The sequence below is a fragment of the Apaloderma vittatum genome, unplaced genomic scaffold, assembly GCF_000703405.1.
Source record: "Apaloderma vittatum isolate BGI_N311 unplaced genomic scaffold, ASM70340v1 scaffold33472, whole genome shotgun sequence".
Classification (NCBI taxonomy): domain Eukaryota; kingdom Metazoa; phylum Chordata; class Aves; order Trogoniformes; family Trogonidae; genus Apaloderma; species Apaloderma vittatum.
This window is the reverse complement of record NW_009704695.1, coordinates 34,587-62,221: the sequence shown is the minus strand read 5'-3', so window position 1 is coordinate 62,221 and position 27,635 is coordinate 34,587. Positions and strand designations below refer to the sequence as shown.

Below are 27,635 nucleotides of genomic sequence, written 5' to 3'. Positions count from 1 at the left end.
CGGGGACTGCGGTGGCGACGAGCCCGAGGTGGCATCTTGTGTGGTGGGGGGACAGCCTGGCCGAGCTATAAGGCTCGGGCCATTTGAGGCACGACCCTACCCAGGATTTCGGGGCGCAGCGGGGCAGGTTTGTCGGCTACAAGCCCCACTGGGCGGTGCCTCCTCCCCAATCCCAACGCACTTCGTTTGACTCGGCTGTTGCTTTTTGGGTTTCTGGTCTCTTTGCTCAAACCAGCAGGTCTGCGTGGGCTTGGTTCACAGCGCACGTGTTTCCCAGACCTTTTCCAGCGACGCAGGAGTCACTGGAGAGGCTTCTTTCCCCATGCACACCCCAAACTCCTGAGCAGCTGCTGCAGGCAGACACAGGTGCTGTGGCTGGACCTAGAGGTGGACGTGGCTCCTGCCAGGCAGCAGGACAAACCTCGTGCCTGGGTTTCTCACACATTCATAAGCAGTGTTATTTTTAGCAAGACAAGTCGTTTAAGATCCTACTTCTTCCCTCCCTAGGGAGGCGGAAAGGTTTCTGTTTATAATCCACTCCTGCCAGCATGGCAAACCCTTTTTTTGTCCTCCTAGTTATTGTTTTAGATGCGTGTTATTTAGAGGCCCGTACCAGAAAGAGGAAAACACACACCAGGGTTTCCCCAGTGTGGAGCAGACAATTTCCTTCTTCCCTCACCTCAGGTGCGGGCAGGGTGGAGTTGCTACAGCTGATTCCTTATATAAAGGGCAGGTTGAGGCACAAGCTGTCCCTAAAGAGGGGATGTGGGAAATGTCAGAGCAGCTGATGTGGAGCCTTTCTTGTCCTAGAAGGGGTAAGAAAAACTGCTTCTACAGTTTACTTTGTTCTTGTGTCTTTATCAATATGAATATGAAAACTGAATGCTAGCATCAGATTTAAATATTATCTGGTACAATCTGAGCTATAATAGCAGAGAAGCAGACTACATAGGAGTAATTAATTGTTCCTCTAGCTATCTTGGAGATGCACAGCTAAAGTAATCACAGTTATTATGAAGTGGGACTTTCTTAAGGTGAAATACACCATTGGGAGGAGATGAATTTTAAACATGTTGGAACCTGAGCCTCTGCTGTCACCTGTTGGTGATCAAGCTGGAGTTAGAGTGCTGTGATGCTGAGTTGGTGTTGGCGAAGTTTGAATTTGTTCAGTAACTGCATGGAGAGGCTCCGCCCTGAGGGACATCAGGCACCAGCAGCAATTCGAGGATAAGTGTGGAATTGGCTGGAGCCATCTTCAGGTGAAGGCATAGTTCTGCGGTGAGACCTCAATTTGGCAGAGAGCTCAAGGCAGGTGTTTGGATGCCTTCACACAGGCAAGGGCTTTGCTGAATCAGGCAGTGATGGAAAGCTTATTTGTCAAAGAAATGAGAACGGCTTAGGGATTATGAGATATTATAGACTTGGTATTGACAGAGATATCTGCATTTAACATATCTGTTGATAGGAGACAGTGACGGAAGCTGTCCCTCTTTCTCTCTGGGGCTGTACTGGCAGGTACTGCCCTGTTCCTGGTGCAAGTGCTGTTACCTTGAGCACAAGGAGAATTGTGATCAGACTAATGTGCTATGCATCTAGTGAAGCAATGGACAGGCTGAGGCAGAATCATTCCTTTTGTATTTATTTGGCTATAATTCTGTTAGCATAGCTTTTTAAAACCAAAGAAGAAAAGCTATTGCCTATGACTATCGCTGGATCCAAGGGCCGTGGTGCCCAGCACAGTGTTGTGGTCCTCGTTGTGTGGATGCTCTGGGGAAAGGGACCATGTCTCACTGGCACTTCTCAATGGGAGGCACTGAATGCCTTTTTACGAGCATCACAGTCTGGAAAAGTACTGAGATGAGGCCCAACCTATAACAAAAAGAGAGACAGGCAATTGGTTACAGCGAGCAGCTGGTCAAAGAAAATAGGTCGTAGCACAAACAGGGAAGAGACTGCAGGTTAGTACAACGGGGTTTGTGTTTGGTTTTTTTGGGGGGGACTTGCTCTAGTTAAACACCTCATCTGTTTAAAATGAGGTCTAATTTTCTGATTGACTTCAGGAGATTTTTATTCTGCTTTAGTAACAGGATCCTGTAGTCCTAGTGTGTGGTTGTCTGACGTTTTCAAGTGCTGGCATGCCCTAACGTGGACCCTGAAATACATTTAACTCGTTTTCTACAACACAGAACTTGTGTGCTGAAGGGGCCAGGATGGGCTCAGAGCTCCCAGGGAAGCCGCTGTCAGGGTCTGGGACTTTTGCATGACCTGCCCAACAAACATACAAGCAGCCTTTCCCGGAAAATCACCTTCAAGACAGGGAAGAGGTGAATGACAAATAAACCAAGGGGAAGTAATCTGTGGGAGAAGGGTCCCAGGGCCCTGGGGTGAGCAGTGGGACTTACACACAGCCACATGCATCAAGCATAGAGTAGATGCAGAGTTACTGAGGGAGGTGTGTGTGTCTTCATGTATGGAGTGTGTTTACCTTGGGGGGGCAGGGGCTTTACTTGCCCCAATGCAATTCCCTGTGCTGTATCTCTCTGCCTTGTGTGGATGTGCTGAGCTGCTCCCACTTCCCCCACCCTGCTCAGGCTGGCTGGATGTCAGGCTTTGCATATGTGAAAATACACAGCAGTCTTTGCCCTGAAAAGCTTTCTAGTGATCTCATTAATCAAGACAAACAAAGCGTATTTAGCTGTTCTCCCTCTTTGGAGGAAGGTGCTCAGATACTTAAATATGCATTTGAGTGCCTAACTTCAGACAGTCGTTTCTGGGTGTTTTTGCTTTCTCACAAGTAGCAGCAGTGATATAACTCCTCTTCAGGAGGGAAAGGTGAGAGAGACAGAGCCAAGTGCTGCTGAAGTCCGTGGGCAGCCCCTGGGAGCTGGCAGGGACAATCCTCAGCTGGGCCAACTCCCATTAAAGATGCAGGAGTTTTTCCCTCACAGCTGGGATTGTTAGAAAAATCTGGTACTTGCACATAAGGGCATCTGAGCTGCTTCTTTTGAATGTGCTTCTGCCTTCCCCATCATGCTCCCTGCCCACTGGCACTGGGAACTGGGCAGAGGGAAATTTTTGCCTGGGATTGGGTTGGAGCTGCAGGAGAGGAAGTAGCATTTCATTCACTTCAGTCTTGGTACAGAGCTCGCAGGTGAGAAATGCCACAGACTCGCAACTGGCAGTAATTAAAATTAGCGGACCTTGACAAAGTTGAGGGATGCCAGCTTCTGCCCTCAGCATGAGTAAGTGGGAAGCACCAGGTGTAGGACAGGGGACAAGTGCTGTTTTTTAAAAAATGAGAAACCTCCTCCAAATGAGGGCCAGTAATTAGAGTCAAGACAAGAGCGTCCTTGGGTCAAAGGTCTTATGACAGAGATTGGTGTTGTGAAGTCAATGCCAGTGATGAATCCTCATCTCTGATTCTTCTAATTCATATTTTAAATGATGAACCCAAAGGTACTTCCCCTAGAGACAGCTGATGATCTTTACCATTACTCTGATGTGCTTATGAGCTCTTATGCCAGGATTTTGTCTGAATTGTGGATTTTAAGCATTGGCTGTAACAGGACAGGAATATAGTTTGTAGGCACAAGCTTGGTGGTGTTCTGCAAGGGATGATGGAGCTGTAAAGGTTTTCAGCTGTTGATTAGAAACAATGTTTTACTGTTGTTGATTGCGCTTGTTACTGACAAATTAACACCTGCAGCTGGGGTCTTGTAATGTCAGTGCTTGCTTCAAAGACTTTGAGGGGCAGTAAAAAACCTTCAAAACTTAGCACTTCTAAAACTTAAATATGTATTGGGGGGTGGGAGGTGTTAGAGGTGGTATTTTCATTTGGGTTTCTCAGTTCTGATAATGTTTTAAACCAGAGAACTCTTAAATGATCACTTATCAAGCATTAGTACAACCACACGCATGTTGCAAGCAGAAGCGGGTATGTTAATAGAGGATAATAAATTGCATGCCAGCTACAGAGAGGCTAAGCTGCTGCAGGGAAGGCAGAGCTCCCCAACAGCAGCAGAGCACAAACCCCAGAGACCAGCCAGGGTTTTGTGGGTGCTGGTGGTGTTGGGGTGTGTTTTGTAGCTGCTGGATAATGTGAGCACCCTTGGGTGGGCGTTAAGCTTACCTTCTGGTGGGAAGCTTAAATTAATATAGCCGGATTAAATGGTTTATGATGATTTGTAGGTGTTCAGAAAGAATCCGTGAAAAGGGCTGAGCCGAGAAAGAAGCAGCATCAGGCTCTCCTCCTGTCCTGGAAGGTTTCATGCTTGGCTGCAGGGAGACCTGGCTGTACCTGTTCCTCTCCCAGCCCTTGCCTGGCTCTGCCCCTCTGCTCAAAGGCAGCTTCCCAGCCTTGTATGATTTTTCACTTTAACAACAAAGCCGCCCCTAGACTCAGCCTAGTTTTTCCATCATCCATTTGATTGAATCCTTTTAGCGGGTGACAAAACACTTTCTTGAGCTCTCTTTATGGGAAACTGATCTCTATTCCTTTTTCAAAACCTCCCTTATTTACAGGAGTCTAACAAATCCTAGGTCTGTTTGTTTTGCATGTGTTGTTTGTTTTTTGTTTTTTGTTTTTTTTTCCCAAACACAAAATAGCAGTGCCATGTCTGTAGATTTTTTTTTTTTCGGGGGGGAGGAGGGAATAAAATGCACAATATGGATTGGGGTAGGGTGTACACACCGATGCACGCCGCGTTGAGCATCCCTGTGCAGACAAAAACCACGCGCGCATCGAGATGCAAATGATTTCCGTGAAGCTATCACTTGTAAAGCTTGACAGAAAATAATGAGAAACACTAAATCTTTTATAAGGTCAACACTCAAGCAGCTGTCAAACAAGAAAAGAATTTAGCGAAAGATCCGCAAAAACTTCCATCGCCTCATTAAATCCAACAGGGCCGGGGCCCGGCGTGGTGAGGAGGCACCGGGGCGCCTCCGTTTTGTGTCAGTAATTTGCGGCGGAGGAAGAGGGAAGACGAAACAGCCAGCGCCGAAGGGGCCTTGGGGGAGGCTGGGGAATCGTTAGTGCGCCAGGAGCGGCCTCGGCTCCTAATTGGAAGCATTGGGCATTATCAACGGAGGATTTGCCTCGGCTCCCTGACAGCTCTCTAGGCCTGGAATGATAGCCCACTTGTCAGTGTAAAAGACCATTAAAAACAAACCATTTTGATTTAATTGGAGGCGGTGTGCTGGGGGCCCAGGTGAGGCGCTTCATCAGCTGATGTTGGCTGATGCCTTTTTCCCCCTGTATTGATGGCTTTTTTTTATTATTATTTTTTCCCCCCCCTCTCTCTCCCCTCCCTTTCAAAAACTGTCTAGGAAAGAGAAAGAGGTGCTGAAAGATCCTTCACAGCTGCATCTAGAGCGGCTTTCAATAGGGTTGTCAACAAATGCCATGACAAGTTAGAGAGAGGCAGGTACTTTTAAAATAGACGTTATTCTGTCCAAGATGAGCTGTGCTCAGAGGTGTGTGTTGGATTATTAGGGTTACAAATACTGTGGCTTTTCCTGACAGTAGCGCACTTAACCGGTTTAATGAATGGACTTGATTTTTCTCTCTTCACCTTTTTAATTCTAAGAACATAGGGAAATGCAGGACAAGGGAGTCTGGGCTAAATGATCCTTATTTGCTTCAAACCCAGGAAGGTTTCAAAACATGCTCAGCAATTTTTGGCTGCTATTTTTAATGGCCTGCAGAGATTTGGGTTGTTTTTTTTCCTTGCTTCCTGAAAATAAGGGCCATGGATGTCTGTTGGAGTTCACTGGTTGCTTGGTCTGGGCAAAGGGGTGAGTAAAAGAGAATTAACCCACTGGAGCTGTAACCTTGTGTGTGCCCCCCTTGGCAGATGTCCTGGGGTCAGACCAGTGCTGGAAGCTTTCACACTGACCTTGTGTGTTTCTGAGATTTGAATCCTGACCCTTTTCATGCCAAGCAAGAGTTTTACTTCAAACTAAGTTGTCTGTTGGTAAATAGCATCTCTGCAGTAGGCAGAGTAAGTCCATAAATGAAACCCCAAGTCCATTTAAAAAGCATTTTGGTAGATTTGTGTGTGTAACATTAGTTAGTACTGAAAGCAATGGCAGGTGTTCATCTGTAACCCAACGTGGCATGTGTGGTTTTACTCTACTGTGAGCCATGAGGCTGCAAGCATCCCACATCTATTCCTTCATGGGTGAATATCTCCACATCAGCAGTAGGAATTGGTTGCCAACAGTTTCTTGTGCTGCCTTTGGGTGCCAGATCTTGGATGAAGGTGGAGCCTGCCCTGGAGATGGTCCAGGCTGCAAGGCTGCCCAGGGACGGGTGCTGTTTTCTTACATCAAGTAGGAGATGCTGGAGAGTAACAAAGATGGCAGAGAAATGATGGGTTACCATGTCTCTGAGGGAGACATAAGGAACAGCTGAGCATGGCAGAGGGCAGCATTAGCGTGGTGGAGAGGCTGAGTGTCCAGGGCACACACCAAGGGTACTGGGAAAGGCTGGACTGTGGAAATGCTTTGCTGTGGTTTGAGCAATTGCATTGCTAGAAGCTTCAGCTATGAGGCAAAACAAGAAAACCTGCAGAATCTTTTTTTTAAAAAGAGTAGTGATGGTGACTGGGGTCTGGAGCCTGCATTTAGTCACAGAATGGCCGCGGTGTAGGAGGTGCTATCTCTGCTGGGGTCCCAGTGGAGGTATGCAGGGATCATACTCAGGGTAGCTGGGCATGTGCTGCCCATTTGGAACCCTGCAGAGTGTTGTATTTTCTTCTTGTGTAGTGCATGTTGGAGGCAGGTCATCACTGAAGGCCAGTGGTGCTGCTTTGGATTGTCTCTGCAGAGCTGGGACCCACCAATTCATAGTACTGAAGAGCTATCAGGTGACACTGTTTTGTTTTCGTTTTTTTTTCCCTTCTGAAGGGAGGTTTGACCTTGTACCATGATGACAAGACGATCTTGAGCTCCTTGCTTTATTTTTTAAGCACTATGTAGGCCCCAGGACACAGGTTTTATAACATTCCAACTCCAGGAAGGTTTGCTGCCCTCAAACCTGCGTGGATAAATGCTGCATCTCAAAATCCAGCCCACCGTGTGCTGTGTGCATCAAGCCTAGGTTATTTAAGCAGAGTCTATGGCTTTTCTGACAAGACAACAGTTGCAAGATTACATGAGCTGTGCTTGTCAGTTCAGCTCTTTAGACAAAAATAGAGGTAAGGCATTAAAAAAAAATGTGGAACATTTTTGTGTGTATGCGTTAAAGCTCACTGTTAATTCTGATGAAGGATCAGGCTGTGAGCAGGTATCAGATCCCTGGTGAGAATCAAATTCTGGAGCCCAGAATTTTGCTGCAAAGTTTATACAGTGGGGATTCCTCTAATTACTTTCAGTGGAAATTTACCTGACAGAGCTTTCCCAGGTAACGCAAGGCATATGCGGGAGAGCCGCTCAGCCGTTGACAGAGCCTTTGATTTTGTGCCAGGTTGCAAATTAAGTCTTTTGCCAAGGTACCCGAACACTTGCTCGTCAATTGCTTATCGCTTATTCATATCGCGCATCGAGTGCAACTCGTTTCATCTGCTCGGGAAGGCAGCGCGTGTTGACAAAAGTGTTGTCCAAAGTTGCTGCATTTTCTTTCCTCCCCCTCTTTGGTCAAGTAAACAAGACTGTTCTCCCTGGAAAGCCACCTTGGATGTCTGTGCAAGTTGGAATTCTCTAACAAGCAAAGGAAAAACCTTGGCGCGTGTCAGTGACATGTGATGCACGGAGATGTTTCGACACGTGAGTGAATTCTGTCCTGCCCTGCTGCTGTGAGAGGTGTTGCTACCTGAATCCTTCTGGACTGACTTGACCGAGCCCTGGAAATCTATTGCAGAGTGGCCAGCATTGACTTAACTGTTTGGATTTTGGCAAATATTCAGATGGAGGTAGCTGGAGCCTCACCCCGAGCTAGCCCAGGCAAGGCTGTGGGGATGCTGTGTTTTGCCAGCAACATCCCTTGCAGAGTTTCGTTGACACTAGGGATGCCACCCTGCCTGGGCCAGCATGATGGTAGCGATGAGTGATGTCCCATTAGCATGGTGGGGAGGAGTATTTATGTCCATGCTGAGTACCTGGGGTGCAGTCCCCAAGGAATGTAGTCCCACATCTACAAATAAATGAAGTCTTCATGCACAGTCCCAGCCATGTTGGCAAAAGCTGAGCCCAGGAGTCATGTCACTGCAGGCAGAGCAAGGCAGAGAACATCTGTCTTGGGGAATGGCTGAGGAAGAGGAGACCAGTAGAAGGATCTTACTGAGGTGAATAAGGAGTTAACTTTTGTTTGTTTTGGTAAAAAACAAAACAAAATGAAAAGCCCCAATACTCCAATTCAGCAACATCCCCTAATGAACTGCTGGTCAGGACCTGACTGGCTCCCTGCGATCCGTTTGTCTCAGTGAGCTGGAGGGCCCAGGAGACCACATGCCAGGTCGGTCCTCCAGAGCGAGACGGGGAGCAGAAGTGATCAGATCACCCGGTGTGGGAGAGCCTGTAAATCACCCGGTTAGTTTAATAGCGTGGACCATTATTCTAAAGCAGTCGAGCTGAAACCTAAATCCGAATGAAAATATAGTCAATTTGTCTATACTTTACTGACTGAATGACTGTGTAATGTCATGCAGCCCTGGAAGTGCAGGGAGCAAGCAGAGGCAATTAGTGGGGAGGGCAAAGCTCCTTTGTTTTCTTTTCTTCCACTTCCTCTGCAACTTGTAGCTGGGTGCCAGGAGATAGTCTTGTAGGGACTGAATGGAAAGTCCAATTTAAGAGCCGTTAGTAACATCCACACTCAGTTTCTACACCTCTTTGTAAGGGGTCAGGATGGGAACAGAAGAATCTTCCTTGCTGATTTTTATGGGTCTAGAGGAGCAAAACCTCTTCTTCCTGCTGCCTCTTGCTTTGAGTTACCACCATCTCTGTAGGCAGGTGCTGTGCCTTGCTCACTCCAGGCCCAGAGCAGGCCAGACTGAAAGGCATGGTGGCAAATATCAGGGGTGACTGAATGACAAGAAGGATGAGTGGCTTGAGGACTGGTCACACCCCTGCACTAGCCCAGGTCACATGGGAAAATAGTCCAAAATGGGGCTGTGGTCAGGGAAATGGAGTCTCTGAACATTCTTGCCTAGACTTTGAAGTTGTTTGCAAGTCATGATCATCTTGTGTAACAGCCAGAATCCAGGCTGGACTCAATGATCTTAAAAGTCTCTTCCAGCTGAAACTATTCTATGATTCTATGACAATGTCACTTAAGGCTGGCAGGAAATAAAAAGGAGAATGGAGTCTGCTAAGAAGCTTTCTGTAAAGTGCTGTTCTTGTGGTTGCTTTTCATACTGCTTTTTGTGCAGTAGGATGAGTGTGTTATATACATTAAAGACAGTATTTTGGTAAACTGCTTACAGTGGTCAGTGCTAAAGGCTGGTGTTCCCAGGCCACTGAGTCTTAAAAAGGCCATAAAGTAGTTATCCACCATCATGGAAGAGCATGAGAAAGGTTTCATGAGGACATAAACACCATAAGAACAAATTCCCTCACTTCTTTGGACCACTGCTTTCTTGTCACCCTTGCAAAGGAGGGATTGGTAGAGAGACTCCTGGAGTCCCTGAGTTTGTTGAAGGGTTAGGCCAGTTTGTCTTTCAAGACCATTCCACCACTACTTATGTACAAAACAGATTTTCTGAGATAGTCAAAGCACAGTTGGAGGCTCCCAAATATCTTTGAGAACCATCAGCTTTCTCTGGGTTGTTACTGCTTTTAACTGAGTAAACATTAATGCATATTGAAGGGAACTTATTCTTCCTTGGAAGAACCCACGCACTGAAACTCAACAGAGTAATGAATTTTCCAGTCCAAGTTGTGGGCCATGCCTGTTAGATCCGCAGCTGGGGAAAGGCAAACCTTCCTGATTAACGTAATGAGAAAGGAGGAGTACAGAAAATCTACAGAAGCTGTGCAAAATGAGCTGTCCCTCCTCCCCTAGAGGCTGTTCCTGGGAAGGAAGGGAGGAGGAGAGGAAGGAGAAAGGCAGGGAGTAAAAAAAGACTTGGGAGTTTGAGATCTGCAGCTGGGGGAAGAACCCAACCACAGACATGGATGAAACAAAAGGGAGAGCATGGAGGAAAACACAGGCTGAAAAATGAATAGTGATAGAAAGGTCTGGGGTGAGAGGAGTTCTAAAGAGGAGGCTTGCCCCAGTATCTCGTGTGACTTACACAATCTGTTTAACAGCGATCGGTCATGTTCTTTCCCTGACACTATCCGCAGCAGCAGCTCTGTGCTGACAGGCAGCGAGGATAAATGATTACTGACATATGCTAATCGGACAGTCTTAGACAGGATGTAAGAGGAATACATCAAGGTGGTGCAAAACACCTTTCTTGGTCAAAACTCTCCGACTTGTACAAGTAAATTAGCTTCAGGAAGTCACAAGGCTTCTTCGTTGGTTTAAACTGTGGTTAGAAATCAACAGAACGGAAAAAAACCAAACAACAAAACCCTAAAAAACCCCAAACCATCAGATCAAGGGCTGGGGCAGAGGGCTGAGATGCTCTTTGCAGGGTTATCTATCAATGCCAGATATGATTCTGGCCGTGTCAACTCCCTGCAGAGTTTCAGTGCTTTCAGATTTTCTGGTATCTCCTTTCCATTCCACTTGTGCAGATCTTTTCCCTTCCTAAAATGCCCCCTAGCTCTTCACTTGAAGTTTCCCTGAAATTTACACCACAAACAAGTACCCCAGAGCACAGCAGGATGCACAGATGAATTCAGGGAGATGTTCAGATCCCACTGCTAGAACAAGAAATCTTCACCTTGGCTCTTATTTGGATCAATTAAAGTAAGTGTCATGCACACCTGTAACCTGGCTAGATCTTTGCTCAGTCTCAGGGTGAATATTGTCAATCAGGTAGTTTAGGCAGGTATCAAGAGTGCAGGCTTGCTGGAAAGCTCTTATTCTTGGGGTGAAAATGCATCTTGAAACATCTGGTGTGGTTTGAGTTAGTTGTGAGAGCTGATAAAACGGCAGGCTACCAAAATGCAGGTGTGACTGTCCTGCTTGTGCAAGGCAGTTGTGGAAATACCGGCAGAGAACAAAGGCCATCCCAGTACTAACAAGAGATATAAAAAGATCCTTCTCATCTTGAGAAGCTCATGAAAGGGCGTACAAGTTAGAAAATAAGTCATTAAGCCTTTACTTGGGTGACTGCTGCCTCTCTTCCAGGGCTTATAGCTGCAGAAAATGTCCCACCCTGAAGTCTAAAGGGGGCTGATGTTTGAACACTTCCAGTGTTGGGACCGTTTTAGGGCTTGGGTCTCAGGGAGCTCCAAGAGTCTCACGTCTACCTTCATTGTGTGCTAAGGCTGTTAATCAGGGCATGAGGACAAGGTTAGAAGTGTCCCTGACTTCACTCAAGTGCTCCATACCTTCTCGAAGTGGGGCAGGTGCCAGAAGGACTCCTCCTTTTCAGGTGGTGGCTGTTTTCGCAGCATTGTGGTGCGAGTTTCACGCACTTTTTCTTTCTGTAACCAAAGGTAAGCAAGAATGGGCTGAAATGGCAGCACAGCTGTACACATCAGGTTGGTACCATGCAATGTAATAAAACTGGAATGAACAAGACTAAAAGTCACTTGGTGATCACAAGTGCTTTATCCAGGTAGTTGTTTCTGTCCACGCAGCTAATACTGATATTTAAAACATAATGATGAGAAACACCTGAGCAGCTGCCAGCTCTCCAAGCGTCTGCGTTATGGGACATCCCAGTGAGATGACCGCTGCCTGCAGGAAGCCCTGTGCTCTGAGCTAGGGTGAGGGCTCATCACTAGCTGGGAAGATCACTTCCAGCACCCCCACTGTGAAGGGTTTCCTGCTGTCCAGTGTGTGTTTCTCTCCTGATTAATTGCAGCTTGCAGTGCTTGATAGTCCCAGCACAACCCAGTGCAGGTACCTGGTGGGCCTGTTTGAGCTAAACCAGAACCAATTTTGTTCAGTGATTTTATTTTTCCAGCTAAGTCTATTCTAAGAGACTGCTATCTGAAGTTAACAGCATGTTTCTGCAGACAATGTCCGGTAGTAAAAGTGGTAATGCCTGATGTTTAGAGGTGCTACCAGGACTGGTGTCTGAAGCAGAAAGGCTCTTCCTTATATTTAGTCCTATAGACACCAAGGTCACTGATAAATCTTGTGCCCCATGGAGGGGTGCTGTAAAGTAAAAAGGTTGCAAGAAAGTGAAAGGTCACACCTTTGGACAAATGAACTAAACCTGACCATTCCATATACACTGTATTCAGTGTAAAGCTGAGGAATCACAAGGATTAAGCCCTCTTCTTCAATGGCTGATGTCTGGGGAGGTCTCCAGCTGTTCTTCCCAATTTGTGAATTCCTGAATCCAGTTCCTGTCTGCTGCTGAGTCCAGCCTGGGACTTCCCAGTGCCTGCCCTGCAGCATCAGTGGTGATATGTCAGGGGAGTTTTGTTATTGGTTTTGTATATATTTCATTATCCTAATTATTTGCTTAGTATTATTATTATTATTGTTTCATTAAAGCTGTTTTACTTTTCTAATTTGTAAGTCTCCTTTGGGAAGGAAGAAGGGTTAATAGGGAGCGTCTGTCATTCATCTAGTGGCTGGCCCTGTCCTAACCCTTGACACTGGTCAATGTTTTGGCCACTGTGTGAAACCATGGGGAATTTGCCTGCTCTGTGGTCTAGGTTTGTGTTGCTTAGCGCAGTAATTGCTGGCTGCAGGTTTTGGAAACTCGATGGAGAAAATTTGGTGATTAAAAACATCAGTCATTAATAGATAAGGTGGGGATGCACTTTCCAACATCCTAGGCTTGTGGATTCATAAAGTAGCTGCTAATTAAGAACACTCTGTTCTTGCACTTCAACTATAAAGCATAGTTTGTGATGGCAGTAAGCCCATTGAAATTGGTCATTACCATATTAACTCGACTCTTCTTTGAGCCATTAACTAATAAAACAGTCATTGGCTGCTTTTAAATGTTATTACAATACTGGTGTGTTTAACAGCACAGCGTCACATGCTGACAACTGCTGAGAGCGCTGGCATCAACCACACCACGCCAGGGTCAGGACTGGTGCTGAACGTTTTTTGGCTATTCTGTTGTTTTGTTCACTGTCACAGGTAACCTGAGCAGAGCTGGTGCTGTGCAAAGGACAGTGTGCAGGGCTTTTGGCATGAGGATGACATACATACCAAAGATATAATTTAAAACTTTAATTCTTTGTTGCAGCCAGGCATTTTACTATTGTGGCGATGCCAAAAAGCCCAGAGCTTCCAGGATTTTAGCTGGGCAACCCGTGACTAGAGGCATGTCGATGCAGACAGATGCTTGATGATAGCTAGAAAGGTGTCTGCAGAAAAAAGCACCTCTAATCCTTTGAAAGGCCTTAGCCAAAGCACTGCTGCCTGGCAGAGCTCACTCAGCTCCTGTGCATATCTTCAGGTGCAAAAAAAACTTTAAAAAACACACCTTCCCCTTTGTCTCTAGAGGACTGTCATGCACACACATTGTGATTTGCGTATTTGGTGTTCATTCCCACAGAACATGCTCTAGCTGAAGCCAGGCCCCTTGGCTGGGAAGCAGCTCATCTTTGCTAGGCTTCACCAGCCTTCTAGTCATCAGGGAGGATGTTTTTCCAGCTGAGAGGCATCCCTACAGCTGGGAGAAGTTAATCCCTCATGGGGTAGGACAGCAGGCGGCTTATGCCCAGCAGCAGTGCTGTGCCCAGCAAGGGAAAGCACTGCTGAACTGTTACCACCTTTTTCTTCTGCGTTCGCAGGGCCATTGTCAGGGCTCTCTGATGCTCCATCCACAGCTCCTTGTATTTGTGCTGAAGGAGGTCAAAAAAGGGAGTGGAAGGCCTGAAAAACATTGAAAAGACAATAATATAATCTCCAGGGTTAATACCTTTCTTTAAGCCCCCACGCTATTCTGCTCCTGGAAGGTGTGACTGGTGAGAACACGATTAAACCCTCACACTGGGAAAGGCTGTATCTTCCTCAAGAAAGATTCACAACCATGTCAATTTGCAGTTAATACACCACAGCTTGCATGTTTGTGATCACCTGTAGCAGGACTGTGCTAGTTCATTCCCCCAAACAGGCACAATTTCTAGCTTTGCACTACCTTTTATAGGGCCCATATTATCACCTCTGTTCAAGCCCTGGTGTGTGCTGGAAGGACCAAGGAGCACCAGACTGACACAGCCATGGTAGCTGCTTGGGAAGAACTACCGGGTACAAAGTGTGTTTTGCTAAAATAATACTGCTTTTGTTGTTGAAATGTCACTTCTGTGGCATACCAGAAAGCCACAAGCAGATGCAATGATGGATTGTGTGAGAGAAGTGAGTGCTGTCCTAAGCAACGTAAAAAGCAATAAAAATGGACTCAATGCAGATGGTCAGGTGTCTGCAGCAGAAAGGGGAGCTGAAATGCTGAGCCCTGGTCTACTGCCTCAGCTGCACCAACCAGATGTATTTGCTCCTTGAAACAGGGTATCAGGGAACATCCTGGCCAGGAGGAGCCAGCAGCAGAGAGGAGCTGCAGATGACCATGGTTCTAGAAAAACAGCAAAAGACGGCTGCAGTAAAAGACGGCTGCTTGTTGGCCAGTGTCCTGTTCAGCTCCTCTGAGCTGGCATTCACCTGGCCAGCTCATGGCAGAGCTGCACCCTGAAATTGTTGAGCCTTGCTCCTAGTGAGTGAGGATACTTTAACTTCATTAGCCTCCATGGGAAGCAGACCTGGCAAGTGGCAGCAGCAGGCTTCTTGCTTTGAGGACAGCATAGTGCTTATTGCTGTGGTCCTGCTGCTATTCTTTTTCCCCCGAAGCAAACACTTGAAGGGGATGAAGGACTCGGACCTCAAGTTGTATTGGTCCTTGTCTTTGCACAGCTTCTGGGGAGGGTCTTTTCCCATCTGCTCAGGAACCAATGACTATAGCTCACAGTGCCTTCAGCTGCAGCTCCTGTAACAGAAAGGCTGTGTTTTTCATGCCTGTCTGGACCAGCTGTGTGACACTGGGGACTTGGGCTAACTGCTGGGCTGCTTCTGGGCCACCAGCTCCAGCAGAAGGTAGTTCTCTGCAGAAAGTGCCCCTGTACCACAGAGCGAGCTGGTGCTTTGTGACTTTTGGCAGGAATGGTCCCAAAATTGGTAGCAGCCAGGTTTTAGCAGTCTAGAGAATCTCTGATGATCAAGGAGGGCACCAGCAGCATGTATGCAAATAGAAGCTCTTCTGTTTCTTGTTCTTTCACCCCTGTGGTGACTTTTATTACTTAATTATTGCACACCACATGCTTCAAAACAGCCTAATCTATGGTCGTGTTTTCTAATGATACTAGATGTGCAATCCAGCAATATACATCCCAAGGGGGCATTCATATCAGAGGAGACATCCTTCTGCAGACCTCCTGCTTCATAGATCACATGCTGCAGGGCTTTTCAAGGCTTTGCTTACAAATCAGCTGCGCTGCTCCAGACTTATCTGGAGACACCCAGTGCCAAAGGTGATGCTGACCCTTTGTCATCCACTTTTCTTTCCCCTCCTTCCCTTCCAGTTTGGCGTTTTGTACTGAGCAGAACTGGGGAAAATATTTACAAAGGGTAAAAGACGTGGCAAACGTGGTCAAGTGTCTTATTGTCCAAGTGGGTCTACAGTCTCATTGGATGATGTACATTTTGGTATTCCTGGCACAACCACACAGTGAGCCTTGCATGTAGACATGTTTTCTTGCCTGTTCCTTTGCCCTCCAAGGCAGAAGTTTTCCTGGTGTGCGGGAATAGCAAGGAGAGATGCAGGAAAACACCAAGCCTTTGTGCGTAGCGTTTGATTATTGATTTTTGTGGTAGCTGAATGTGTTTTCACATCTATATGGAGGTGACTTTTACCATCTCCAGTGGACCAGCCAGTTGGTGACTGATTAGTCCACAGCTGGCTTGTAAGTAAATGCTTGAAAGGACGCATTTGGGTTGATGCTCTTCAGAGATCCTTCCCTGCCGTGTGATTAATCGCATTTAAGTCCTGATCCAGCAAAGTATAGAATCATGCCTGGAATGATGCACGCATGAACTGCCTCTCTGAAATCAGTGGGAATGACTTGTGGGCTTAGTTACGCTCTGGTGGGGCTGTAGGACGTGAGGCTTCATCTGGCTTTTCCTGCCTCCTTTGAGAGAAATACTGAGGAAGTGGGGAAGAGCAAGGGATTTCAGGTAACACGCTTCTTTGACTAAGGTTACTAGAGAAATTTGAGTGAGGCGGCTTTTTCTTTGTAGGTCAAATGCTGGAGTGGATGGGGAATTTTGGCCCCGGTATCGGTGCCACTTGGCAGCGTGACAGTATTTCTCATTTGCAGCTGGCCTTTGGGAAAACATCCTCTCACCTTAGTGTTACTTAAGGACAGGAATGAATGGCTTGTGTGTTCTGTCACCCTGCCCAGATGTCACTCCTCTGAACTGGGAGGATTTTGGTGTTGTCTGTGGATGCTGTGAGGAGAGTAGAGGAAGCATCCGCTGAAAATGCTTATTGTGGATTAAAATATATCTCGTTCAGAGTAACTCAGATCTCCTTGTTTTGGCACAACCACCCTGCCACAGAAAGGAAAGGAAAAGAAGTTCTGATGATAGAATGTAACAAATTATTTATAATTGTGGAAAAAAATAGTCATCTGCTACCTTTTATAGTCAAATAGTTGGAGCCACTTCTTATGTTGACATTTCCTAAATATTTTAAAGTTTATTTGTGCACATTTTCAAAACTATTATCCCTGAAACAGCTCCTGTCTCTTTAATAGACTCTCTCTCTAATTTAGTTTCAAGAGTCAGGGTACAGACCTATTTTCAACTGAAATGACAAGCGCCTGCTAACTCAGTTATTCAATGTGGTACGCTAGGCTGCCAGAAATCTCCTGGAAGAGAAGCTGCAGCCTCCTAAGAGGCTCTTTTACTGTGAAAACAATGTTAAAAAGTATAATAAAGTATTAACAATATTAAAATAAACCAGTGTAGGCCTTAAATGAGCTACAAACTAGTTAAATCTATTCTATTCAATATGAGCTTTCAGTGCTTTGCAGCTGATACCTCGGAGCTGGGATTTATCTAAAATGAAGGCACCAGGGACATGCAAGAGAAATGGTAATTATAATTTGCAAACATTAGGCTGACACTTTTTTGTGTATGTGTGTATAAATTCTGACAGCTGTGATTTGTGCCATGCCAAATAGTGCTCCACTGAGCTGGGAAGGGCTCCCTTTCAGGCAGGCCATCCTCAGAGCAGCAGCTCATTAAAACTTTGGAGAAGGAGAAGTTGCCGAAAACAGGAAGGCGTCGGAACCATCTGAGGGACTCTTGGTACACGCTTGTTGAAAGGTGTTTGAGAAGGGAGCCTTGGGTCTGACAAACTGGAATTTTAGTACGCCTCTCCGTTCACAGTGGGGCAAAATAATTGGTCATCAGTGACTACTAATTTGGTTTAGTAGCCAGAGGCGTTTTTTTTTCTTCCCAGAAAATCAATGACAGTGCCGAGGTCTGTTCAACGTGATTCAGCTCAAGATGGGTCCTCATTTAGCTCTTGATGCTTCTTCCAGTGGAGACAGCTATTTTGTTAAAATGAAATTAAAATCTATCTATAATACTCGGCTCAGGGAGCGGCATCTGTCAATGCCATGCTGCTCTTGAGGTTTCAAGGTTGTCAGTCTCTCCTCAAACTTATTTTCAAAGCTTTATATATCAACTGAAAAAAAAGGTACTTGGCAAAAGTGGATACAAAGGACTTTGCTCAGGAAGGGGGCTTATATGAGCTTAAAAGGTGCAATCAATTTCACTGCTAAGCTGTGTTGTAAAAGGGTGAAAACTTGACTTGTGATTGTCTTTTTCTTGTATAATTCAAAAGCATAGGGGCTTGTAAATATTTTAGCACAAACTTCAGTCTTTGGATTTTCTGGATAGCTCTCCAGCCCGTGTGTTCTTCCTGCTGCTGGCCAGGATGGGCTGTGGGGGTGAGCGCAGGACACTCGCACAGGCATCGACTCCCCGGCAGCTGTGCAGATGTTTGGGCTGTGCCAAAACCACAGCTCTGATTTTCACGGCAGCTTAGTGGCAGCAGGATCTGGCCCTGCATGGGTGCTTATGCAACAGATAAATCATATAATTGAATCCTTTTACAGCTGTGATATTAAAACTGTGTTGCAATACCACTGCCTATGATGACACTTTAACCCTTTCTTGAAAGGTTACGAGGTTTTTGAAGGGTTTATGCTGGTGTCCTTTCATTCAAGCTGATGTGCTTTTGCTGCACAGCCAGGATTTGCCTTTGGGCTTTTCATACCATGGGGTAGATGGCTGCAGGAGGGACCACATTTGTATTCCTTTCTTGTCATGATGGGAAGGGTTTGTCCTGTGGTAGCAGTGTCCACATGGAGATCTTCCCCTGGCTCAAGGCTGGATCAGCTGAACCAGCTCCCACTGGCTCAGACTGGTTTCTTACTGGGAACCAGTTTGGTCTCCAGCATCTCTGGAGTGTGGGGCTGCTCAGGGCAGCCAGCACAGAGTATCTTCAGCAAATAAAGCACAAGCTGGGCTCTGTGATTCTGCTCAGGGCCAAGGCAGGCATCAGTAAGGCATTATCGCTGGGGTCCTGCAGCCCTGAAACGGGGCTGGTAGCCCAGGAACATTCCGACTGCGGTTCCCTTGTACTGCTATATTGTCTCCTTTCCTCCCTCATTACTGACGAGCCAGCCTAGCAATCTATCTACTGTTAATTTGTCTCTGTTTTTTATCTGGGGTATGATTACAGCTCTGGCCCTTGTGTGAGAGCCGGCACAGCCCCAGCTTCCCCCTGCAAACTGCCTGGCTCTGCCTTGCCTTAATTGTTCCCCTTTGGCCGGTGGACCTGTCTCTTCTAACAAGGGCAGCGAGGAGGGCCGAGGTAATTGAAGCACTTAGCCACACTCCCAAGCATTGCCTCCTGCAGCTAATTAGGAAAGAGGGCCGCTGGGCTCTTCCTTATTTCTTTTAATTGTTTGTGGGTTTTGCATAACAGTGAATGGCAGAAGAGGGATGTGCAGTTAGTGGTGCATTCTTGACTTTGAAATTTGTATAAAAGGTCACTTACAATTTGTTAACGCTTTCACGAGAGTGAATTCAATTAGCGGCTCGGGCAGTCCCTGCACACTTGGGTGTGGGTGTGTTTGTAAGGAGAGCGAGATGTGGCAAAACAAGAAGGGCATGAATGTAAAGACGCTTCATTTTCCTAAGCTCATGGACTATATGGTAAAGTTATAGGCCCCTTACAGCTTTATGGCCCTCTAAATAGGTCCTGGCAATAAACCCATGGAGGGGTCTTAAAGATCATTTTTAAATAATCTCCACTTGTCCTCCCTTTCTGTTAACCACTGAAGAAAATAACGAGAGAAAAATCGGTAGAAAACACTCAGGGACCAATTTTTTTTTTTTTCCAGTCTTTGGGCCAGCAAAACTCAGTTGAAATAGTGGGTCTTCCACCCATGCAGCAGCTGCAGGTTCTGTGCCATCAAAGCACTGATTACTCTGAATTTCTGGAGGTTTTTTTACAATCCTTGTAATTTGGATGAGGAAATAACAATAAAAATTATTTCACTGTGGGCAGCCAATGAGGCAGTGGTTTCTTCTAAGTGTCAGAGGATCTGTTATTTTGCTCAGAGGGCTCGTATGTATAGAACAGTAAAAAGAATAAAATCCATTGTAAACATGCACTTTAAAAGATTTATCAGATACTCATAGCTGTACTTAGGAGTACACATGGTTACAAGAGCACCAATTTGCTTTACTATTCCCTCCCAGGCCAAGAGTGAGATACTTGCAACAGTCCTAAATGCACACGTGGAAACATGTGTCTTGCAGTGATGATACCAAGTCAGTTCTCACCGTTAAATAGCTGGCTTCACAAACTGAAATTTGTGCATTGATTTTTTTTTTTTGTTGGAGACACCTTTTTGCTGACTTAATTGAAGATTATTTAGAACCATCTTCAACCCATTTGTCTACTGTAAATATGCTGTTACCCTCTGAGAAAATCAGGTGGGATGTGGTTATGGGACAGAGCTATTCTGCTTGGAGCTCTCAATCCATGGCTGAGAGTGAACAGTGTTCAGCCTGCAGCCATCAACAAATGCAAAAACAACCTGATCATTAAAAAAAAAAAAAAAACACAAGAAAAAACCCTACAACAGTGAGCAAAACAAATCAAAGAGAAAGGTCTTCCCCTTGACCTCCATCCCATGCTTGAATCCCTGGCTGGGTGGGAACATTACTTTGTTTGAAAGGAGAAGATGTCAAATGAGGGCTGAAAAGCTTTGCTTTCACAAAAAGGTTTCTGTGGTTATTTCCCCCTGACCCACATTTTCATTGTACAGATTGCAAAAGCAGGAGTTTGCAAGGGAAAAAGTCCACTTGTGGCAAGAAGTAGTTTTAGATGGTAAAAGTTTTGGGAGAAATCTTTCAGCCAGCTGTAATTAATGGAGATAAGCCCATGGATAACAGCCAGTCTGTGTGAGAGTACATTACTTTCCTACTCAGTGTAATGCAATTGGTAATAAGGGATCTAAACCTCTGTCCTTTAGATCTTTTTTTTTCCCAGCTCTGTGGCTCATGTTCAGGACCTGAACCTTATGCCAAACCATGACTTGGCTGTTTATTTTATTTTAAGCTGTCAGAAGTAGTCAGAAACTTCCACAACTGCAGTAAATAACTACACTGAAGTAGAACCTGTGTCTTCACAGTGCACTCAGGATTTTTTTTTAATTTTTTTTTTTGGGGCGAGGAGGGATTACAGATCTTTCTGCCCAAACAGATGCTGCAGCCATCCAGTCAAAGGGCAGCACAATCCAGGCAGATTGTGGCTGGGAGCTCTGTGATAGCTAACATAGAAGCACGTACCCAGTCTGGAATGTCTCCAGTTGAAAAAAAAATTATTCTTGAAATAGAAATTCTTATCTTAGTGATGTGAGAATGGTGGCAGATACACAAAGTGCCTTTCACTGTGGAACTGGATAGGATATGCAATTATCTGAACTGATAAGAGCCCTGTATTTTTTTAACTTGGCTTCATTTTTCTGGTGCCTTCAGTCTGACAGTGATTCCAGTCACTATGCTACATTTTTACAGTTTGTTTTGTCAGTGCTCAGAGTTTTTTTTCCCCCAAAACTTTTGTTTGCCCCAATCTTCTGGATTTTTGTGACTTTACACTATTTGTTTGGTTTCCAGTGATCATGGATTGGATGTGGGCTTGCTGCAATATTCATCTTTCTCGCCTGTCCAGCTTTTCCTGGCGGGTTCTTTCCAGGAACACCCTCTTCTCTTCACTGTTGTTTCTTTGGCTTATCTTTCCAGCTGGTCTATAGTTAAATTAGCTTTTTTTTTTTTTCCCAGTGCAAATATTAATGACCTCAAACGTTCTTTAGGTGTCTCAGTAATAAACCTACCAGTGCATTCTGCGAGCCAAAGAAATGCGGAAAATACTGCAGCACTTTTTGGGCAGCTTTCTAAACTTTGTTCTGGTTGTTTGCAAATGTGACAGGCTTTGGGTGGAAAGGCCACTTGCGAAGCAGAAGCATAAGCCTTGAAACCTTCCTTCTCGAGGAAGGTGAAAGTTAAGGACAGAGCAGCCGGTAAAGCCAGCGAGCTGCAGGGATAGCCAAGGTAACAGCTGAGCTGCTAGAGGCCAGTGAGACAATTGTCAACAGAGCGTTAGGACAATTGCAAATGATACAAAGCAAAAAGGAGGTACTGGATAACTGATGCCCTTGGCCAATTGTAACAATCTGAAGAGGAGAGATTGTGGTGACCAAATGCCTTAGAGAGGCGAGTTTACTGCAAGAATAAAGAATATGGTGAAAACAGCTGCCAAAGGATTGAGACCAGTTTTAGAGCATGGGAGGTGGAATGGTAGGAGGAGATGAAGTTAGAAGGAAAATGGGATGAAAAATTCAGGAAAGGGATGGTGGAAGCAAAGGCAAGACAGTAGGGGGGGACCTGGCAGGAGATGTGGGGATGACAGAGTGCCAGGGAAATCCTGCCAGCACACCCAAGGTCAGCCCAACCTACAGGCCAACTGCCAAGTGGATGGCAGCACGTTGGAGGCAGGGTTATGGCCATACAGGGTTTGAAGGAGGTACAGGTGTAGAATGACACGTCTGTGCAGTCCTTGTGGCCAGGAATATGTTCTGGGACGTAGTATTTAGAATTAGAAAACTTACACTACTAGGAGGCAAATGAAAGCTTTTCTCTAAAAGCAGCCCTGGAAATGCTGGACAGTGTGTTCATGCTGAGGCTGCACTGTACTGCTCACTCCTGGGGAGAAAAGTTGTGCTTGGGGTACCAACTGTGGGCTGGTGCGTTTTGGCTGCAAACTCCTCGTGTGACCTTGTGCAAATCAAAATCTAGCTGTAGACAGCATCAATATCTTTCTGCTTACTTCTGGTCCCAAAAATGACTATTTAATGTCTGCTAATTTCAGTGCATGGTGAACTTCAATCAGAAAATGAGGTTCTGTGCATCTGTTGGCTTTTCCAAATGTACCTTGAATAACAAGCTGTATTGACACCAGTGAAGATCCTGGAGGTTTTCACAGACCCTCCATGTCTTTAGATTGACAGTATTATCAAAATCCAGCCCACCCAGCGCCCTGCGTCTTTCCTCTTGCAAAATATAGTCATTTCACAAAGAGTACAGGAGTTGAATGCACTGTGTCGTGGGGTTATTTTAACTGAAGGGACCTAGGACTTGGGTGCAGGAGGACAGCAAACCCCAATGCACAGACATCTTGCAGCTATGTAATACGTCACGTACAAAGCACAGGGATGGGGGGGAAGGTTTTAGCTTCTGGAGGGGAGGTATTGCCGATGATGGGCATTTTCCTTGAAAGAAAACCTGTAGATGTGTTCGCAGTGGGGATGAGGGCTGGGGCAGGTGAAGTTGAGCGTGCATACACACTAATGTGGTCATTACCCCAGCGCCTGCATTTGGTGGACACGTGCTATCTTGCAAATTGTGGCTTGCACAAGGCAGCTCTTGTAGAGCTCAGAAGCCAGAGCATGAACTGGGGGAGCCTGACTGGAGGATGCCCCATGGGGGAGGCTGGGACCCTACCACATCCTCGTTACCGCTGACCTTGGCACGAGCGCTGCCTGCTGATGGATCGGCTACGGAGCTGGACAAGACCCTGGGGAACCACTGTATTATCTATTATCGTCCCATCAGTGCCTCCCCTGACCCCTCCCAGCTCCAAATGCCACAGGCATCAGGGAGGGAATAAATCTCTGTCTGATGCTGAGAGAGAGAAGGGAGTGAGAGCAGGAAAAAAGAGAGATGAAAAATGTCCTTTTTATGACTCTCACAACAAAGCTGGCCACATGATTCGTAGCAAACATTTCTCTGGGAAAAGGGAGGGAGAGAACGGGGGGGAATCAGCAAAAAAGCAGAGATGCTTCTCTCCACTGGAAGATGCCCATGGGGAATTAACAGAGAGGTATGGGTGACCTTTGAAGGTAAATATCCCAGGAAAGGCCTCAAAGCTTCAGAAATCTCACTCCAGTGTCTGATACTGCTTGTGAAATGCTCCGTGCAGCACACGTCCACCATGAATGGAAAGCAGAGGCGTAAGCGATCTGCCGTGCTAGAGGAAACAGCAGGGCCAGGGCATGATTAATAAGGCACTAACAGCAACCACAGCACTTGTGTTCATTTTTGTTTGGGATTGTCCAGGAGAGGTTGTACTTGTGAGCCCGAGGAGAACTGCTGACCTGGGTGTCTTTAGGAGATGGAGCCTTCAGCAGCACAGCCCAGGGCCTGAGAAATAGAGAGATGCTGCCAGGGCTGGAGAAGCCCCCTGCACCTTACCCACTGACAGCTGAAAGATCACAAACACATTCCTGTGACAGCTGCTGAGTTGCTGTTTGGATCTTATGACCCCATGTGCTGCTGTTCCCAGGGAGGCAGCCCAGCCTCTGGGCTGCAACTCCAGCTGTGCAGAAGAGCTGCAACAGGGCTGTGGGTGCAGACTAGGAGAGTTTGCATTCTGGGGATTGTCCCAGAGCATCACTATCACAAAGCAGAGTGGCTCCAGCCACTTCCAGTGCAATGGGAAGGCATCTTTGCTCTCTGGCCTTCTCAGCTGTGTGGTCTGTGCTGTGCCTTAGGCTAGGGAATGACATGCAGGCTCTGTTCCTGTTGAAAAACTTTGCTACACCTGAGATGCTTATTTAAGTGGACAATTCTAAAGGCAAGTAAGTGCTTGGAGTGAGGGAAAAAGACTGCAAGCCACTGTTCTTCCTTCAGAGAAGCATGCATCTTAGTTGTGAGTACCTTGCCAAGAGCAGCGCTAAGAACGCACTCATATACAGTGCTTAGAGTCTGAAAGCAGAAGCAACTTAAATCTGTTGATAACAATGTCACTTTTAACAGGGCAGATCTTTCTGGATCTGGTCAGCTGTGACTAGGGACAGGCTTGGGTGTGGGAATGCTCACCAAAGCTGCTTTCTTTAACTTGGCAGTCATGGAAAAGCATGTTAAATTCCTACTTTTACCAAAATGGCTGTAACAACTCCTTGGTAATCCCAGTAATTTGATTTTGTCTATAATGTGCTTTTAAAGTAAAGGGATAAGTACAATCAGTCTGCATAGAAGGTAGTTATTAAGGAGCAGGCAAGTTGTACAATAATAACTTTAAATTAAAAGCCCTTTCCCACTACTTCTGGTGTTGTGGGGTCTGCAGATTTTCCTTAAAACTTTTGAAACGTGCCTAGACTTCTTACAGGCAGCCATTTAACCTCCGTTTATGAAGAAATAAAGCAAAATTGATGTTGATTTTGGTCTACATTGGGGGATACTTTTGCAACATAAAAGCCCTTTTGCCTGCAATTTGCAGAGCAGCCCTGTCACATTGGTGAGGGCTGATACTGATAAAGATAAAGCTTTATAGCTGGGACATTTGCAGCTAACAGCAAGCTAATGCTACATTTTCATTTTGATGCAATTAATGTTAATGTCTGCTACGAAAATTGTCATTAAATACCATTTTAAAATCCATTCAATTTGCATATGCAAAGCCCATTTACTATCATGTAAAATACACGGTGCCGTTCATCATGTCTTTTCTCCAGAATTTGTAGCTGTTGTTTTCCTGGTAGTGATTATTATCCAGCTCTTAAAATGAAACCTAATGTCTGGTCCAGCTCTGCACGGAGCAAGAAAATCCTTTCAGATGCTTTGAGCACTTGTTTGTACTGCACTTTCACTGGCTTTTCCAGACTGTTGTGTTTTTTCAGCCTCCCTGTGCTCTTCTGGAGAGGACAGGCATTGGAAGGACCTACAAGTTGGTCTAAGGTGCCAATGTTCTCCCTTGCAGGCTCCCTGTTGCACAATCCCCCATGAGAAAGCAGCACAGCAGGCAGTTGGGAGCTGTTATTTGCGGGGGACAGTTAAACCAGTCACATCTCAATGCTGTACCTGTTTGAACTTCAGTCAGGGCTCACCTACGCTGGATGCTTTGTAAAAATCTTTTGAAAGTGTGATACAAAAACTCCTAACTCGATGTGAAGCCTTAAACATCCTGCTGCATTGCAAGGGATGAACAGGTGGGCTTACGCCTTTCTAGAGAAGATGCTGCCAAAGCAGCAAGTACCAGCTCCGCTCCAGCCCTTGGGAGGGAGCCCAAGAAAGCAGAAGAGAGCAGTGAAAAGCTGCTTTTTCTCTATCCTGTTGTTCTACTAGTTTCATCCTAACGCAGGGCAGTGAACAAACAAGTGGGAGAAGCTGTTCTGGCTTACAACTCTTCATGTTCCTTTAAGTTAAAGGATTGGAACATATTTTGAAGAGGTTCCAAGCCCTTAGGTCCATAGGTGAAATGGAGATGTGTAGTGGTGTGTAGAACAGATTTAGGTAGTTGATTATTGGACACACAGGTGCAATCAGATGTGGAAGTGATGCTGTGACTCAGTAGTAGCAAATCTAGGTTCAGGACACTTCTATTGTGGGGACTGTGCTAGCTGACCTGTTGGGGAGATGTAGATGTGAGGATAGGAAAGGATAATCTCATTCCAAGAAGGGCCCCAAGTCTTCCCCCTTACCGTGGTGGGCTGCCGTAAGTCAAGTCTGCAGGTGCTTTAGGAGAACATCTCTTGAAGGAAATGTATTCTTCTTTTTTGCACCGAATGTCCTTGGCCTTGTAGTACAAATTATATTCACGCGCTGTGGTATAACCAGCCTTCAGAGCACCACGGTTCATGGTGATGAAGTCTCGGGGCATGATCGGAGCTGAAGGAGTCCTGGGCTTTACTGTGTTCCAGTGGCCTATTGCTGGAGATGGAAGGAAACGAGAGAGGCAAAGAGAAGAAGATCAGGCATCTCTGGTAACTCCTATTTGGGAAGGCAGGCTGATGTCTGTGCCTCATGCACAAGGGTTTTGTGTGGCTTGTGTGTGTTTTGCCATGGCTTTGCTATGTAGTGAACTTTGTATCTCATCCCACTGTATTGCATATGGGGACGTCTCCCATTTGAATTGGATGTTTTCTCATCCTCCATTCTGGCTTGTTCAGCAAATCTGATTTTACACAGAAATTGTCCATGAGAGCACAAAGGAGGAGCTCTAACGAAGTTATGGATGTGGCCACATGTACTCCCCTTTGCAGGTGCTATATGCCTCTCTGGGCTCTGTATTATCCTATAAAAGTTTCCAATATGATAAAGAAACTTTGCTAATCACTAAGCAATTCAGGTGATATTAATGAAAGTGGGTGAATATGTTAGTTCATCTCCAGCTTGATGAGGGATGTTGAAGAGCACTGGGAAGAAGAGTACAGTCCCTATTAGCATTAGGACTGGCCTTCCTTGCAGGTCTATATTTTAGTGGCATTGTCATACCTTCACGGACTCCTCCATCTGTCCCGTGGATGTACAGTCCATATGAAAAACCAAAGCCTGGCAGGTTGTAGCAGTTTCTCTGGGGCTTCCCCACTTCTGCCTGCAGAAGAATTAGGTTAAAGTGTAAAGATCTTTCCTGATAAGCTAAAGCTCCCTAACATAATTTTAACAGAACATGGCCATGATGTACCAGGAGTGGCTGTGGCTCCACTTGGCAGGGGTTTGAGTCTCACCGTGCGAGGGCCACAGCACAAAAGCAGATCTTACAGCCATGAGGCTTCACCAGAGCTGGAGCCTGAAGGAGGCTGAATTTCACACAAGTTTTTACCTGTGTTATAAAGTGACCTAGCCTTTCTGGAAATATGGATCCTGGCTCAATATATATGTACTTGAAGTCTCCTTGTTTAGTTAATCTCTCCTTTGGCTGGGATGCTCAGCCATGGTGTTTGCTGGGGAGACTCTGCAGCTAGTATTAACTTTCCTTTGAGTTATTTCATTTCCAAGTTGTGCATTCTCCTAGAAGATTGGCATACACTTCCCCAAGCACAATTCCATTGCCTGGGAATAATGAAGACACAAGGCGTATTGCAGGGGGAGGATAAGTGGATGAAGAAGGGGGAGCAGAGGCTGGGGTTTACAGCACAGAAAAGAAGTGAACTTGAGCTCAGTAACCTCATTTCTATTTAGTTTTAAAATGAAC

At 45.8% G+C, this 27,635-nt stretch overlaps 1 protein-coding gene across 1 annotated transcript; it reads right to left on the bottom strand.

Moving 5' to 3' along the window:
- Positions 1-1,800: 1,800 nt before the first annotated feature.
- Positions 1,801-27,089, bottom strand: LOC104270709 (chromosome unknown open reading frame, human C9orf171; the record flags this gene model as incomplete). Its single annotated transcript, XM_009865141.1, has 6 exons — positions 1,801-1,869; positions 11,443-11,538; positions 13,337-13,342; positions 13,801-13,903; positions 26,143-26,371; positions 26,936-27,089. Coding segments are annotated over 6 exons (657 nt in total), but the record flags the coding sequence as incomplete, so codon positions are not given.
- Positions 27,090-27,635: the final 546 nt, after the last annotated feature.